General features: G+C 43.7%; 1 protein-coding gene across 4 annotated transcripts in view; it reads left to right on the top strand.

Annotated features, from left to right (window-relative positions):
• The window catches only part of dip2bb (disco-interacting protein 2 homolog Bb), an 82,898-nt gene extending 66,891 nt beyond the window's left edge, over nt 1-16,007 (top strand). For all 4 annotated transcript variants that reach the window (XM_052140307.1, XM_052140305.1, XM_052140306.1 and 1 more), the window contains 10 exons: nt 3,538-3,647; nt 3,781-3,911; nt 4,069-4,237; nt 10,942-11,112; nt 11,245-11,306; nt 11,536-11,593; nt 11,688-11,762; nt 11,861-12,035; nt 12,225-12,348; nt 14,180-16,007. In XM_052140307.1, the coding sequence (XP_051996267.1) occupies nt 3,538-3,647; nt 3,781-3,911; nt 4,069-4,237; nt 10,942-11,112; nt 11,245-11,306; nt 11,536-11,593; nt 11,688-11,762; nt 11,861-12,035; nt 12,225-12,348; nt 14,180-14,432 (1,328 nt within the window). In that variant the 3' untranslated portion in view covers nt 14,433-16,007. The remainder of the gene's footprint in view (nt 1-3,537; nt 3,648-3,780; nt 3,912-4,068; nt 4,238-10,941; nt 11,113-11,244; nt 11,307-11,535; nt 11,594-11,687; nt 11,763-11,860; nt 12,036-12,224; nt 12,349-14,179) is intronic.
• Nucleotides 16,008-17,300: the final 1,293 nt, after the last annotated feature.

The following is a 17,300-nucleotide window of genomic DNA, read 5'->3' as shown; positions in this document are numbered from 1 at the left end:
ATTTTTTCCAGTACGTTATCATGCTACAGGCAGCACTGAGGACCTCTTGGAGCTTGGCTGTCCTCTATTGGACATTTATGGTACTGTGCCTGTGCACTTTGCTTTCACTTTTCGATCTAAATTTGAAACAGAACTGACTTTGATTTTCTAGTATTTTTACATTTCAGCTGATATATTTATTTGATACAGTTGATACTTTTATAAAAAGTTTGTGCAGTACATTTTCATTACAATAAACTTAGACTTCTGTAGCTTTTTCATTTCACTTTAAAAACTGCTTTCACTCAAATATCCCTTTACTAATCAGCAGTGTATTGGCATTATTCTAAAGAATTTTGAAGCAATTCATTTAAACACAAGAGGAATATTTCAAAGTCTGATAAAATTGCCTTACTTTATGGTTCCTGTTGGTGGCGCTATGACCGGGACTCATAATAACCATATAAATGTGATCAGCCCCAATAACAAAACATACAGCTGAATTTTCATCAAAATCATAAAATGCACACAGAAGTTATAAGGAACGTCCTGTTTCAAATTTTTGCCCTTAATTTATTGCCTCATCATGGGAACACTGTTCAAAATATCAAAAGCCCATTTACAATGTCTTGGCATAATATTGCCTACGTTTGGTGCCAGTCACATGAATCCCCTAGGAGGAGTATTCAAAAGGTCAGGGCCTGCAATTTTCAAAAAATGTGCATTCAATCCAAAATAGCTGACTTCCTGTTGGGTGGAGCTAATGACTGAAATTTTCAAAGTTGTCCGGCTTGATAAGAACAATATATGTAGCAAGTTTGGTGAGTGTAGAGGAAACTGACCCACCACTTTTGTCAAAATGTGGCACTACATAACTCCCCAGCCACACCCATGTGTTAACTTTTGCCCAGTTCTAATGGTGTGTGCAAAATATCATGAAAATTCAAGCATGCCTAGCATACCTAGTGCCTCCTTTTGTATCAACAGTCATCAGATTGGTTAGATTAGATTGAGGGGTCATTGAACAAAGCAACAGGTACTTGGACAACAAAATGTAATTCATCTTCTGTAAATTATTTACAAAAAATGGTTCTTGAAAGGCTCTTTTTAGTGTGCAAAACTGAGTATGAGGTTTAGGACCAGTGTCCTTATCCACTAAGTCTGAACAGCTCTCTTCTGTCTCTGCTGCTTTGGCTTGGTTGTCTCTATGTTGCACTCCCTCTGTCTCTTCATTTCTTTCACTAGTCAATTCCCTTGCATCCCTTATGGACTCTCCCTGTTGTTTTCCTCCTCCTTTATTATGAAAAAATGTGGTGTAAAATAATGTTACAAAAAGTAAATGTAATATAGGCTACTTAATGCCAATAAGTTAGTATAGGAGTATGAGTAGTTACTGTTTTGCTTGCCACTATTCACTATATGTCAATTTATTGTTGTTGTTTCCTCACCTGGTTCTTCCTGCATGCTCTCCCTTTCTCCTTCTCCATCTTCCTCTCTTTCCCTCGGCACTGACAATCGTACACAAATATATTGTAGGCAGGAGAGTTGAGGTCAGTTTGTCATGTCACAAAAATGTTATGGAGACAATTTACAGATTCTAAGGATATGATCAAAAGGCACACAGAGGTGTGCCATTTTAAATGTCTTTATTATTATTATTATTATTATTATTGGGCTTAGAAACTTTTTTAAATCACAAATTCCTTTCACAAGAGAAGCTGTATTCTCCATTGTGGGTTTGAAATAAAAAAAAAAATAAAAGCAGGGGACCATTGCCTAGATAAGTAATTTGATACAACAACAGATAGCTGGTTTGCATTATCTGTTACTTTAGCTTAACACTTTTCAGAAGAACAAAAAAAACAAAAAACAAGACGGAGTTCATTATGGACTGTCCCTATTCTCTCACCTGAATCTGTATTTTTTCTTTTAAAGAACTGTTGTATGTCCATTGCTCACTGGCAGGCCACACACACACACGCACAGAGAGAGAGAGAGAGAGAGAGAGAGAGAGAGAGAGAGAGAGAGTAATGCTAGGAGTTCAGGAGTTAAGCCTGGTTCAGGTTAAATGCTCTGTGTGTGAGGAATGAATAAATACAGCAAAAGAAAAAAATTAAACTTTCTTTTATTGTCTAGTTCGATAGTCAGCCACAACTGAAAAATAACAGATATAAATCTAGGAATGAATAACAATTCATTTAAAAAGCCACAGTGAGTGTTTTCACACATAATGGTGGTATACAGTGATATGTTTGTTTTCACTCTGGTCCAAACGCCAGGGCTTCATGTTTCCATGACGACTGATCAGAAAAGTCGCAAGTGATGTCATGTTTACATGACTCCCGATTGTTAAAATGAGTATCAAATTAACGATAAACTTTAACAACAGAGACACACGTACGCACTACACAAGTACGCAGTTTATTGTCGCGCTGCTGTTTTTATTTCACGCTCTAATCTTGCGGAAGAACATTGGCGCTACTTCTCTCCGTTTATGACTATGGACGAGTCACCCAGGTCCTGTGCCACTCCACAGTGGCGGCGATCCGCTGGACTAAAATAGTCCGAAAATAAACACTTATTATAGGTGTACAATGGTGATTCAGGATACTGACTCCAGTACTCACCGATATGGTTTCGGAATCGAAACAACTCTAGGTAAAAGGAAAGAAGTGTGAGACACAGCTTTGGAGCAACTTAGTTGATTCACAACACTACATAACGGGTTCTCCCTCTGCGTGTGTTTCGCGCTGGATGACGGTCATGCTGAGCGGTGCATGTACAGAGGAGAAGTAGAAGAAGAGAAGAGGATGACACCATTTGCTAAGCGGGGGTGTTTTCATTTTCATCCTTAACACATACATTTTAAACCACAAACTTTGGAGTATGTTTTGAACATTATTTAACCTTGTCAAAGACGAACAAAAATTTTAGAACAACAACATTTCTTACTCCAAGTTTTAGGGGTGCTGAAGCACCCCTAAAAAGGGGCTAGACTCGCCCTTGCTTTCAAGAGTTTTCATGCATGTTAAGTACCCCAAAAGTACAGAAAACCTTGAGAAGAAGAAGAATCCTTAGAAGAACAATAGGGCCTCTGCACATTCAGTGCTTGGGCCCTAAAAATAAACCATGACCTCTTCAAAGTTTAATATAAATCTCAAACGATTACCCCTGAAAAATTGTGATTGAAATTATTTGATGTTCTGTACTTACAGAATTTGGATATTAACTTTATGACCACCTGCTGGTGGACTCTCCAAACTACAAATGCAGGAACTGAATTTGAACTTTGTGCTATGTTAATGAGGCGGTATTGAAACGTCTTAAAGCAACAATCTATTTCTCATGAATTGTGCTTTGTGCCACTTAATTTACATACAATACATCCACAGTTTGTGCGCCTACACCCACAATATGGTAAACACTTCCACTCACGCCCATTTGCGCTTTGCGCTGGCACGGAAATCGGATAAGACGTTGCATACAGTTGTAGCATGTAGCTCTGCACTTTGCGCACTCTTGAAAATAAACGCCCTCATTTCTTGACTCGTTGCACAGATGACTTGCCTCGCAAACGGCCTCCCACAATCTACAAACCACCCAATGCTGAGATGATCGCCTACCTGGACTTCAGTGTCTCGACCACAGGCATGCTTACAGGGGTGAAGGTGAGATACATTGACTGGATTTTGACCGACTTATCGTCTTTTGTGATTGCAAGAAAAATCTCATTCTGACTTATAGCAAATCACAGTTTTACTGTATATTTGAGACTCTCCTCTCTTATTGGCTGCTTATCAGATCTCTCATGTGGCGGTGAGCGCTCTGTGTCGATCTATAAAGCTTCAGTGTGAGCTCTACTCCTCTCGCCAGATCGCCATCTGCCTCGACCCCTACTGCGGACTTGGTTTTGTGCTATGGTGCCTTGCAAGGTAACAGATGGATACACACAGACACAGGTCATGTATAAAAAATTACTCATGCTAACATAAAAATGACAAACATTTTGCACATCTCTTGCAATGACTTGATCCCTTCAGTATGCTGCATTATGTGTTTTTAAAGATAATATGTGCTTGTGTTTTGTAGTGTATACTCAGGTCACCAATCTATTCTGATTCCTCCATTGGAGCTGGAGAGTTCCCTGACCCTGTGGCTGGGCACGCTCAGTCAGTACCGCATCAGAGATACCTTCTGCTCCTACTCTGTCATGGAGCTCTGCACCAAGGGCCTGGGTGGACAAACTGAGCTGCTGAAGGTACGTACACATACATGGGCGTTTCTTCAATTTTAGGCACTTTAATGTCCCATGGGTTTATTTATACATTTTAAATTGACAGATGTAATTTTTGGCTTCTTTTCAGATAGATTTCTTTTAATTTTGTTTTACTCTTGTCCCAAAACCAGATTTTAAATCTTAACATATGCAAATGAGGCATAAACATACAATTGATTGCATTTTACAACTATGATAATCCAAATAAAGAAAGCAATAAAGAAACTATTTCAATTTTTTTTTATAATTTCTTATTACATTTTACACAAATTACCATGCCAGTTATGGCACCATTTCCAACACGACCAATAATTTTGCCCCTAATAATGTTGCCCCAAAATGTTTGCCCCTAAGAGGTTAGTGTATTTAGTTATCAAAATGTCAGTGAAGAGCATGCTTAATATTAAATCTGATCATGTCATTGTCGGTTATCTGAAAATATGTATGCAGATTGTGTTTCTTTTAAAAAAAGAATTCTCGGTGTTGTGCCGAAATTTGACATTGGTCTCTACCTCTAAAAGCCAACACTACACCTACCTTTAAACATAAGGAGACTAGGGAGTTAAAATCCAGCACTACACTGGCTTAGAACGTAGAATGTCTTGGTTCTGCAGTATAACAACAGCCTCTAGAGGTGAAATAGTGGGGATGTGCTGCATCTAAAGCTTTCATCATTGACAATATTCATCCATATTTTTATCCTCACTTCAATTAAATTTGATTAGAAAATCAAGTGTTCTAAATTTAAGCAAGAACATGCAAAGAAAAATGCGACTACATGCAACATGCCCTGTCAGCACATACATTGTGTCTCAACTTCATATCTTGAGAATAATAATAAACCTTCCCCTTCTGTCGCTCTCTCCACGTTGTGTCGGAGAAGCGACACTAGGGGTCTCTCTTGAGCGCCGATATCCACCTCTGATCTATGAAAAAAGGCCAATGAGAGTTGGCTGCCGGTATTTGCATGTCCCGCCCCCGGACATACGGGTATTTAAGCGGCACAAATACGGGAGTTCATTCAGAAAATTTCTTCGGAGCCGATGGTCTGTCTGCAGTTTGCTGCGAGTTACACACCACTATAAACGTTCCTGTTTCCTCTGACGATCTGCATGCTGTTGGATCTTGACGGCGCACAACAGCGGCTTTCTCCTTTACATTGCACGGCGTGCATTGTTGCCCCTGAGCGCTTCGACAGCGCAGACACACACACATTGTGTATTTAAAAGAGCAATTTCTATTAAAAGAGTAATTTCTCTAAAAGAGCAAAACACAGCGGCGTTGAACGTCCTTTTCAGGACGCGTCTTTTTCAAGATGCCCTTCCGCCCCTGTGTTGTTCCTGGATGCGGTAGAAGCCTCTCCGCTTCAGACGGCCCAGGCGCTGTCTCGTGTATTTGGGCCGCGATCACACCGAGGCGGCGTTTGTGGATGGTTCATGTTCTCACTGCGAGAACATGACCATGACCACGTTGAGGTCGCGGCTTGCTTTCAACAGAAAGCAAGCCACCCCAGCTGCACCCCGCATTGCTCCTTCTTCCCACGGGATTGAGGACGCCTTCCACCTGCCCACGACTGTGCCCCGGCCGGCCGGTTCAGACGAGTCCAGAGGACGCCAACATCAGACCTCCTCCTCAGTCACGGAGCAAGGTAAGTGCTTTGAGTCTATTCTCAGCACCTCAGCCTCAGGCCGCAACGAAGCCGCCCGACGCTGCATTACCTGTTCCGGCCCGCTGCGAGGCCCCGCCGGGTACGTCCAAAATACTCGTCCCTTTGGTGCCCCTAGCACAGAGCTGGGAAGTGTGGCTTTCGCTTCCCAACGCATCACGCTGGCTGCACCGGACCATTCGACTCAGTTACACAATTCAGTTTGCCCGGCTCCCGCCCCCCTTCAGGGGCGTCCGCTTTTCCGCAGTACACGGCGAGCATGCCAGTTCCCTGCGCACGGAAATCGCGACCCTCTTAGCCAAGGGCGTGGTAGAGCCCGTCCCTCCAACCGAAATGAGGAAGGGTTTCTACAGCCCTTACTTCATTGTACCCAAGAAAGGCGGCAGCTTACGACCAATCCTGGACCTGCGAGTTTTCAATCGGGCCTTGTTAAAACTCCCGTTCAAAATGCTCATGCAGAGAAATATTCTGGCTGGTGTTCAGCATCTAGATTGGTTCGCAGCGGTAGACCTGAAGGACGCGTACTTCCACGTCTCAATTCTGCCACGACACCGACCATTCTTACGGTTCGCGTTCGACGGCCAGGCGTTTCAGAAAAATGTTCTCCCCTTCAGCCTGTCTCTGTCCCCTCGCGTCTTCACGAAGGTCGCAGAGGCGGCCCTTGCCCCGCTACGAGTAGCCGGCATCCGCATTCTCAACTACCTCGACGACTGGCTCATCCTAGCACACACTCGAGAGTTACTATGCACACATAGAGACCAGGTGCTCCGGCACCTCAGCCGTTTGGGGCTTCAGGTCAACTGGGAAAAGAGCAAGCTCACTCCGGTTCAGAGCATCTCTTTTCTCGGGTTGGAGTTAGACTCAGTCTCAATGACAGCACGTCTCACGAGCGAGCGTGCTCAGTCGGTGCTGGACTGCCTCGCTTCCTTCAAGCCAGGCACAGTGGTCCCTCTAAAACTTTTCCAGAGGCTCCTGGGGCATATGGCGTCCTCCGCGGCGGTTGCGCCGCTGGGGTTGATGCATATGAGACCACTCCAGCACTGGCTCCAGACTTGAGTCCCGAGACAAGCATGGCACCACGGCACGCATCGGGTAAGGATCACCCCCGCCTGCCTCAAAACACTCCGACCCTGGACAGACCTCTGCTTTTTACGGGCAGGAGTGCCCCTGCAGCAGGTGTCCCGACGCGTTCTGGTCACAACCGACGCCTCCCGGTCCGGGTGGGGTGCCGTGTGCAGCGGGCACGCAGCAGCGGGCCGTTGGAAAGGGGCCCCGCTGTGTTGGCACATCAACTGCCTGGAGTTGCTGACCCTCCTTCTTGCTCTCAGGAAGTTCCTCCCATTAGTTCAGGACAAACACGTCCTCGTGAGATCGGACAGCACCACAGTGGTGGCGTACATAAATCGCCAAGGCGGCGTACGCTCCAGCCACATGTCACAACTCGCCCGCCATCTCCTCCTATGGACTCAAGTCGCTGCGTGCCACTCACATCCCCGGCAAGCTCAACGTCGTAGCGGACGGGCTATCACGACAACGCCTGCCCGGCGGGGAGTGGAGGCTTCACCCCCAGTCAGTCCAGCTGATTTGGGAACGGTTTGGCAAGGCCCAGGTAGACCTGTTTGCCTCCCAGGAAACCTCCCACTGCCCGCTCTGGTACGCCCTAACAGAGGCTCCCCTCAGGACAGACGCGCTGGCACACAGCTGGCCCTCGGGGCTGCGCAAGTACGCATTTCCCCCAGTGAGCCTTCTTGCACAGGTGCTGTGCAAGGTCAGGGAGGACGAGGAGCAAGTCACGTTAGTGGCCCCCTACTGGCCCACTCGGACTTGGTTCTCGGAACTCAGACTTCTCGCGACAGCTCCTCCCTGGCAAATTCCCCTGAGAAAGGACCTCCTCTCTCAGGGACGGGGCACGCTCTGGCACCCGCGCCCAGACCTCTGGAACCTCCACGTCTGGTCCCTGGACGGGATGCGGAAGAGCTAGCCGGCTTACCGGCGACCGTCGCAGATTGGTGTTCTTCCCGAACTGAAGACCCGCAGAGATGCGCGATCAAGTCAGTGCTCCTGTTCCTACAGGAGAGGCTGGACAGGAGGCTGTCCCCGTCCACCCTCAAGGTGTATGTTGCCGCCATTGCCGCCCACCACGATCCTGTAGACGGCAAGTCTTTGGGTAAGCACGACCTGATCCTCAGGTTCCTGAGAGGCGCCCGGAGGTTGAATCCCTCCCGGCCAGGCCTAGTTCCCTCCTGGGATCTCTCGGTAGTCTTGGCAGGACTCCAGAGACCTCCCTTCGAGCCGCTTGAATCAATTGGACTCAGGGCCCTCTCTCTTAAGACGGCCCTGCTGATCGCGCTCGCCTCTATCAAGAGGGTCGAGGACCTGCAAGCGTTCTCTGTCAGCGACACTTGCCTGGAGTTCGGTCCGGTAGATACGTCTGTGATCCTAAGACCGCGACCGGGCTACGTGCCCAAGGTTCCTACCACACCCTTCCGAGATCAGGTAGTGAACCTGCAAGCGCTGCCCCGGTAGTGAACCTGCAAGCGCTGTCCCGGAGGAGGCAGACCCAGCCCTTTCTGAGCAGCTCTTTGTCTGCTTTGGGGGACAGCAGAAAGGGAATGCCGTCTCCAAACAGAGGCTCGCCCACTGGGTTGTCGACGCCATCACACTGGCTTATCACACCCAGGCCGTGCCCCTACCCTTGCGGGTCCGAGCTCACTCAACAAGGGGTGTTGCATCCTCGTGGGCACTGGCCAAGGGCACCTCCCTAGCAGACATCTGTAGAGCCGCGGGTTGGGCAACACCCAACACCTTCGCGAGGTTTTACAACCTCCGTGTTGAGTCGGTTGCGTCTCGTGTTTTGTCAGGTCCGAGCCCGTAGAACTCGGTAACACGTAGACCGACCGGCCGGGTGGATCACTTGCGCCCAGCGCCCTTTTCCTGACGTCAAGGTAAAGTAGTGCGCCTTCTTCCCAGGGCGCCCCACTCCGAGTCGGGACCCTGGTCGATTCCTCCCCAGCCCTCCGGGTCCGCGGTTCAGCGGAGGAACTCGCCGACCCAAGCCACTGCAGGTACCCTGATGGCTACCCTGTACTGGTATAGGTGCTCCACAGGTAAGGCCTCCTGCTCGGACTGCCCCTGTGTGTAATTCCATGGTTCTGTCCCCTTACGAGCGGACCCCCGTGTCTCCCTTAGGCAGTTACAGCTGCCCCGGTCGCCGTGCTGTAGCAACTCCCCCCTTTCGAGGCTGGATCTACCACCGCACCATACTTTCCACACGAGCCCTAAGACGGCCGTGTGACATGTCTACCACTTTTCCTCCCCAAGAAAAAGGGCAGGTGTGGTCTCCGCAGGGTCTGGGTAAGACCCCCTTCCCTATATGCGTGTAAGGGCCCCGGCCGTGATTGCTCTATGCGAGAAACATAGAGAGAAAAGAGGCCCAGCCAGGCTGGCCCGTTCCCATGTTGGCAAACATCGCCTTGTTCCCCTCCCAGGGTAACTAGAAGGATTCCGATGTTCTTATGGGGCATTGGGGAAGGGTACGTGCAGCCAGGTACAGACGATGCGCGGCACTGGATGAAATCCCTGCCCGCCTCTGTATCGGCGGTTCACGTACACGGTTCAGCGCATGGCAAGATTGGAATGGGTCCCCTAGTGTCGCTTCTCCAACACAACGTGGAGAGAGCGACAGAAGGGGAACGTTTGGTTACGTATGTAACCTCCGTTCCCCGAGGGAGGGAACGACACGTTGTGTCTTTCCTCCGCCATGTCGCTGAACCAAGCCACTGTTGTGGCCGGACCATTTCCGGCTCCTCGGAAAAATCCTGAATGAACTCCCGCATTTGCGCCGCTTAAATACCCGTATGTCCGGGCGCGGGACATGCAAATACCGGCTGCCAACTCTCATTGGCCTTTTTTCATAAATCAGAGGTGGATATCGGCGCTCAAGAGAGACCCCTAGTGTCGCTTCTCCAACACAACGTGTCGTTCCCTCCCTCGGGAAACGGAGGTTACATACGTAACCAAACGTTATTCCTCATTAAACCTCATCTGATGAAATAAATATTGACAAAAACCCTCATCTGGTTAATATAGTGATTATAAAAAGCTTAATTTGGTAAACACCTATAGAGCATTGCAACGCAGCCTAGTTTCCGTCATTTCAAAATAAATGTCCCTGGTGTATTTTGAGTTTGTTTATAATTAAAAGTCCTGCATTATGGATGCAACAAATTTATTTTTGCTTTAATTTTTTTTCTGGCCATTATTGTGGCTTCGGTTACACGATAAACTGCATTTCGGATTTCATTCATTTTGGACTCTTGTAGCCTCTATATCTGTGCCCATCATAGAAAGGTTTTTTTTCATTCTATGAAACAATTTTAAAAGAGTATTGGCCGATTTATTGGTTGTCTGCCTTTTCCACAACCATAGTTATATATACAGTATCTACAAAATCAACTATCGGCCGATGCCATGTGTGAAAAAAGTATAGAAAAATCATAGTAAATATCATGTAGTAAATATTTGATTATTTGTGTGTCAATTCTATTCAAGCTCAAGTTTAATTTAATTATGCATTATTAAATGACAGCATTTAAAATGTAATTTTCACCACAGTCATTTCCACCTCAGACTTTTATCCATCATATAACATTATACATCATTTGAGATGAGGTGGAAATGTCATTTTTGATGATTCATGATGGTTCAGGACTGATGCATTAGTGTTTGTAGACAAATTAATTAAACTAATTTAGTTAATTTATAATAACAAAAAACATACTGTATGTATTTAAAAAATATTGCACATTTAAGGGATATTCACATAAAGAGCAAAGCAACAACAAAAAAATGCACACCACAGCTATTCACACCCTCAAATTCTGAGAAAGGTTTGCATACCTGAATGTAGTTAAATACACTTTCTAGTCATCTCCGTTCAATCTCTCCACTGCAGACGTCTAATGTGACACAGCTTGTCTCTGTTTTTTAGTATTTTCACGTTTATCTTCTCTGTGTGCAGGCACGTGGTGTGAATCTAGCGTGTGTCAGGAGCTGTGTTGTGATTGCTGAGGAGCGTCCACGGTTGGCTCTCACACACTCATTCTCCAAACTCTTTAAAGACATTGGGCTCTCCATGCGGGCTGTCAGCACCGCTTTTGGGTCGAGAGTTAACCTGGCCATCTGCCTACAGGTAGATTTATAAGTTTGTGTCTGGGTGGTGATCTCTTGAGTTCACTGTGCAACCCTATATCTGTGTCAAAGCTGTTGTTTTACTAGCTGTGCAGCTGCTCTTTAAATGTGCGTGGACTGATGTTTTTCACAGGGTACCACTGGACCAGACTCCTCAACAGTATATGTGGACATGAAGTCCCTTCGGCATGACAGGTTAGAAAAGACAAACACGTGTTCATACTTACTGCATAAAACAAATAGGTTTTTAATTGTTAGAAGGGTGAAGTGTAGAATTGTTTCAGATGTTAAATACTTTACAACACCGATCCCAGTTTAATGTGCAGAGACAATTATATGTAATCCATTAGTAGGTTGACAAAAAATGTAAATACTGTGGCTCTGTGATGCTTTCGAAAACACTGACGATGTGTCTGTATTGCAGGGTGAGGTTAGTAGAGCGAGGAGCACCACAGTCTCTTCCTCTCATGGAGTCTGGAACAGTAAGCACATTTCAACTGTAATGGCTCAATCACGTATAATTGTAAATCATAGTGACCCTGAAAATATGTCTATGCTTTTCTCTCCCTCTTTTAGATTCTTCCAGGTGTGAGAGTGATTATAGTCAACCCAGAAACTAGAGGACCACTAGGAGACTCTCATCTGGGAGAGGTGTGTTTGTTGTGTGAAAAACAATAACATTAATGCATTGCAGTCCTATGTTTCTCCTCCAATATGCTCTAGTAATACACTCATTCTCCCTTTCTCAGATTTGGGTAAACAGTCCCCACAATGCAACAGGATACTATACTATATACGGAGAGGAAAATCTGCAGGCCGACCACTTTAATACTAAACTGAGCTTCGGAGATCCACAAACACTCTGGGCTAGAACTGGATATCTGGGTTTTGTCAAGAGAACTGAACTCACAGACTCAAGTGGAGGTGAGATTTGAGAGAGAGGTATTAATAAAGACTTATAAAAAGAGTGCAAAATTGTACTGAGACATTAAATATTACATAAAGACTCTGAAATTGTATCTATTTTTATGACACATTCGATGCATGATCTTCTAGGCCGAGAAAGTAGAATTAGAATTTAACCTCTTTGCCTGTAACACTCTTTTTTTTTAGATCGCCACGATGCCCTGTTTGTGGTGGGCTCTCTGGATGAGACTTTAGAACTGAGAGGTCTTCGATATCACCCCATTGACATTGAGACCAGTGTATCACGTGCCCACCGCAGCATTGGCGAGAGGTAAAATCTGTGTGTGGGTCAGTCAACAATTCCCTTGTGGAAAATGGTTAAAAGTGATAGTTTGTTAAAAAAGTGGGCATTCTGTCATCATTTACTCGCCCTCATATTGTTCCAAACCTGCATGACTTTCTTTCTTCCATGGAACACAAAAGGAGATATCAAGGAGAATGTCATCTCAGACATCATTCACTTTTTTTTTTTTTAACACACAATGAAAGTGAATAGTAGTCATTCTGTCTAAAGGCCTTTTCACACCAAACTCGAAACTTTGACGCGATTACTAACTGCAATAAAACATTTTGTACGGAAACAATGGATTCCCCACGAGCCCTTCACATCTGGAACGAAGGTTCGCACTGAATCACACGCCTACAAAGTGAAGCTTTTTTTACGTTGACGGTACGTTTCCACTGGCGCGTTTTGAGCATTTTTAATTCATTCCTATGGAAGTTCAGTACTATGCTTGCATGGTGGATTGTGGGATTGACAGTGGCGCAGAGCAAGCTGTTCCCTATCATTGTGAGCAGCTTTGAGCGTATATATTCCGTGCCAGTGGAAATGCAGCCTAAGTTTGTTGAAATAATTTTTCTTCGCCTGGTGATAAAACCGCCCGACCAATTACATTTAAGCTGTGAATCAAATATAGATACTTGTCTCCCTGTTTCCTCCAGCATCTTCTCAAGATCTTTTGCTGTTGTTCTGGGATTGACTTGCACATTTCGCATCAAACTACGTTCATTTCTAGAAGAATGCGTCTCCTTTCTGAGCGGTATGATGGCTGCTTGGTCCCATGGTAATTATACTTGCGTACTATTGTTTGTACAGACGAACGTGGTACCTTCAGGCATTTAGAAATTGCTCCCAAGGATGAACCAGACATGTGGAGGTCCACAATTGTTTTTTATTTTCCCATGATGTCAAGCAAAGAGGCATTGAGTTTGAAGGTAGGCCTTAAAATACATCCACAGGAACACCTCCAATTGACACCAATTAGACTATCAGAAGCTAATGGGCTAATTGCCTAAAAGCTTGATATCATTTTCTGACCCACTGGAATTGTGATATAGTAAAGTAATTTATTGTATAAATTAAAAGTAAAACAATCTGTTTGTAAACAATTGTTGGAAAATGACTCATGTCATGCACAAAGTAGATGTCCTAAACGACTTGCAAAACTATAGTTTATATATATAGTGTATAGTTTAATATAGTTGAAACCTGTGGAGTGGTTAAAAAAAATTTGTTTTAATGACTTCAACCTAAGTGTGTTATCTTCTGACTTCAACTGTAGTTCAAATTGTTACTTAACATACATGCTTGGCAGTGGCATATAATCACTCTTATTTCAAATGATAACATGTTTAAACTGTTAATATTATTCTTTCTAATCACCCCTCAGTCTTTACACATGATTATACTGCCAGTCGTTCAGCAGGTAAACTGAAATAGTTTGTGGTGTCTCGATTGTTTTCTTTCTTGTATAGCAAATCAACAACAAACCTTTCATCACTGCTGCAGCTTGTAGAGCAATCAGTTTTCTTTTTTTGATCTGCTTGTTAAGTACCTCTTATTCTCATGGACCATTATGGGCAGAGGGCAGACCAGCTTAAAGGTGCGCTGAGCCACATACCGTACTGGGGTAAAATTACTTGTCGATTAGCGCCACCTATTGTAAAGGCTTGAATGTCCTACCGGCATTCGCTTCACTTTCTATGGGAAAGCGTTTGATGTGAAAAGGTCTTAACATCTCCTAAGCTAGGCTAAGCAAATTAAACTTACTTTTGCAATCATACTACCAATCACCCCTCACGTGCTGTTTCTTCCTCTATAGTGCTGTGTTCACATGGACAAACCTGCTGGTGGTGGTGGCTGAACTCTGTGGATCAGAGCAGGATGCATTAGACCTGGTTCCTCTGGTGACCAATGTTGTATTAGAGGAGCATCATCTAATTGTGGGTGTGGTGGTTATTGTTGACCCTGGGGTCATCCCCATCAACTCGAGAGGAGAGAAGCAGCGAATGCACTTGAGAGACTCCTTCCTAGCAGATCAATTGGACCCCATATACGTAGCATACAACATGTGAGACGGATTATTGGCAAGCCAGTGGCCTCACAGAGAGGTGCTATGGAGCCTGGCTTCAGAATCTGTTACTTTAAGGCACACTGGGTTTGCATTTTAAATGATTTGGAGACATGGCCATTTTTCTTCAGGGGGATGGTGTTAACTGAAACTGTTTTTGAAATGGGATGCTTTTCCACCATTGGGCCGATCGGATCTCAATGCATAACCGTGCCAGTCTGTACTTTTTTCCATTAGAATGGACTGACTGGGCAAGTGACCAATCGAGAGCTGCTTCATCACTTAAGGCATTCCACCATGGTTCTCTGTCCTTAGTATGGTTAGCTGACCATGCTAAGAAATATGGGCTAGGAAGGGTTTGTAATAATACAGTACTGAACAATGCTCGAGTGGAAATGCTACTGGAAATTCACCTTGAGTCATAGCTAAAAATAGGCAGGTAATCAATTTGACCGGTATATTTAAACCAGTATCCTTACTTCTTTAATATCGGGTCCACCAATTAATGGCACTCTTTGGTGGGTCTCTAAAAATGTCATTACACCACTGTGAAACAGTTACCCACGTTCACATGTAATTTAGCCTACTTATTTAATGTATTGTTTGCAAACATTGCTCAACTTATGGCTGTTTAAATAACAGCCAGTCTTATTATTGTAGTCTAATGATAATTTAGTGTCAAAGAGCAAAATAAAAAAATATATAAAATAGGTTCTGAAATATCATTAGCAGACACTTCAACATAAAAATAACCTGTAACATATAGTGACGATACTATAGACTAGAGAGTCGTGATGACCATTTTTTTAACAGTGCTATGGACCGAGGTGAGTTACGTTGTTTTTATTAACTACTTTGTGTTGTTAAGACAACCAACAACTGTGCAAGTTGAGCCTGAACTAATTTTTTCTCCAACTAACATTTGAAATGGTTGTTGTTCTCCATCTGGAACGCTCATATTGGTAGTTTTTACATTGCTTTTAATGGAGACCGGAACCAAAAAACAGTCCAGCAGCAATCAGAATCATCATGGTGGTGCCCAGTGGTTAATCAGAAAAACTGTGGATTTTAGCTCTATCTGTATTCATTTAAAAAGTCACAGTTTGGAAGTTTTTTAGTGATTATTTCCTCTGATGTGCAACTGACCACCTCAAAAGAAATTAACCCTATCTATGGTACTGTGTTATAGGGCTGTTTTGAGCCCTGTGGCCATTTGTCATTTATCAGATGCTTTTTATTCAAAGCAGCTTACAGTACACTTAATACAGGGACAGTGGCTTCAAAAATGGGGTTAAGTGCCTTGCTCAAGGGCAGTATGGTGATAGGACATCTCTGGAATGGTGTAGTTCATTAAATGCTCTTACCCTGGTTTACGCTGATCGTTTCGCTGTCAGGCAGGATGGGGGCTCGAGGCAAATCTGGGGGGCCCCTAACCACTCCTCAAGACCCGGTCATGTCACAAACCAAACAGAATACAAAAACTGAGGAATCACTCTATTTTTCCTCTCAACTAAAGGTGCTTTTACACATCAGGACAAGCCATTATATATATATATATATATATATATATATATATATATATATATATATATATATATATATATATATATATGTATTCAGGCATCTGTACAATGAAGCAAAACCGTTAACTGTAAAATAACATGACTCGAGTGTACAAGCTAGCCCCCATGAACACCCAACTGTACAAAGGCATAGATTTTACATGCTTGGCAAAAGGATTAAAGGACAGTTGATGTCGCTTGTACTATAGACATTTTACCAGGAATGAATAACTTCTTGTAAATCATAAATAATTGTAAATAATTGCTCATGTACAGATGAGAAATTCTACCGTACTGTATGTTAGTTGCTGTATTCTGTCAGAATTTTGGATTAATATGAATATTAACTACTGTCACTGACATCCCTTCATAGCTGTGTGGGGGTATAAAGTTTAAGACTAATTGTAAATAGCTTGCTCGGTTTCTGTTTGTTCTTTTATGGTTTAAAAAGGAATGTGATGGGCTGAAACCTGTGTGAAGGTCTGTCTGTTATGCATTTCTATTTAGAATTCAGATTCAGAAAATCGTACAGTATGTAAAGCCTTTATGATGTAAGCATGACACAGTCAAGCACTGTGAGGGCTTGGAAGAAACTTTTTACAAAGTCCTCACACAACTGATCACCACAGTATGTTAGTCAAACCTCATTTGTTAAAAGGGGTTGTGTATGTGTGTTTATCTATGCTTAGAGTTCACAGTGTCAAGCGTGTGCATTGATAGTCCACAGTTATATTTACTGAAAACATGTTTTTAACCGTGAGAACACAGTTGAAATGCCATTTCAGATACACTGTCATTATATTTACTCTCATTCTTACTCTCATAATGGTATTTCAGTTGAGTTCATATGAAAGCACAAGTGAGTGAATGAGTGAATTTTACATGGGACATTCAGGGAAACAATGCTTTCAAGGACAGAGAGGATATTCATATATAAATATTCACTTTAATGTTTGTAATGTTTTTTTGTTCTTTAAAGAAAACAATTTAGTTGTCATTTAGAAGTGTTAACCTAGTCTTGTTAACCAAATTATGTAAAAGACTGGAAACAAAAATACATAATTTAGTTCAGTTTATTGAAAATCTGAGATGCCAGCTAAGTGCTGAGACCACAAGAAATGTTTCACACACTATGCAACCAGCTGCAGTCACATTCCAAAGTATACATTTGGCGGACACACACATGCTCTGCACTATGAAGAGAAAGTGAACAATTTATTTACTTGCAAAGCAGTACAGAATAAAATGGAAACATACAAGAGGAACTTGACTTTGTTTAGATAATTCATATTACTCTTGTGTTAACAAAA

The sequence above is a fragment of the Xyrauchen texanus genome, chromosome 13, assembly GCF_025860055.1.
Source record: "Xyrauchen texanus isolate HMW12.3.18 chromosome 13, RBS_HiC_50CHRs, whole genome shotgun sequence".
Lineage (NCBI taxonomy): Eukaryota > Metazoa > Chordata > Actinopteri > Cypriniformes > Catostomidae > Xyrauchen > Xyrauchen texanus.
Note: the sequence above shows the minus strand (reverse complement) of the source record. Positions and strands in the feature narration are given on the sequence as shown.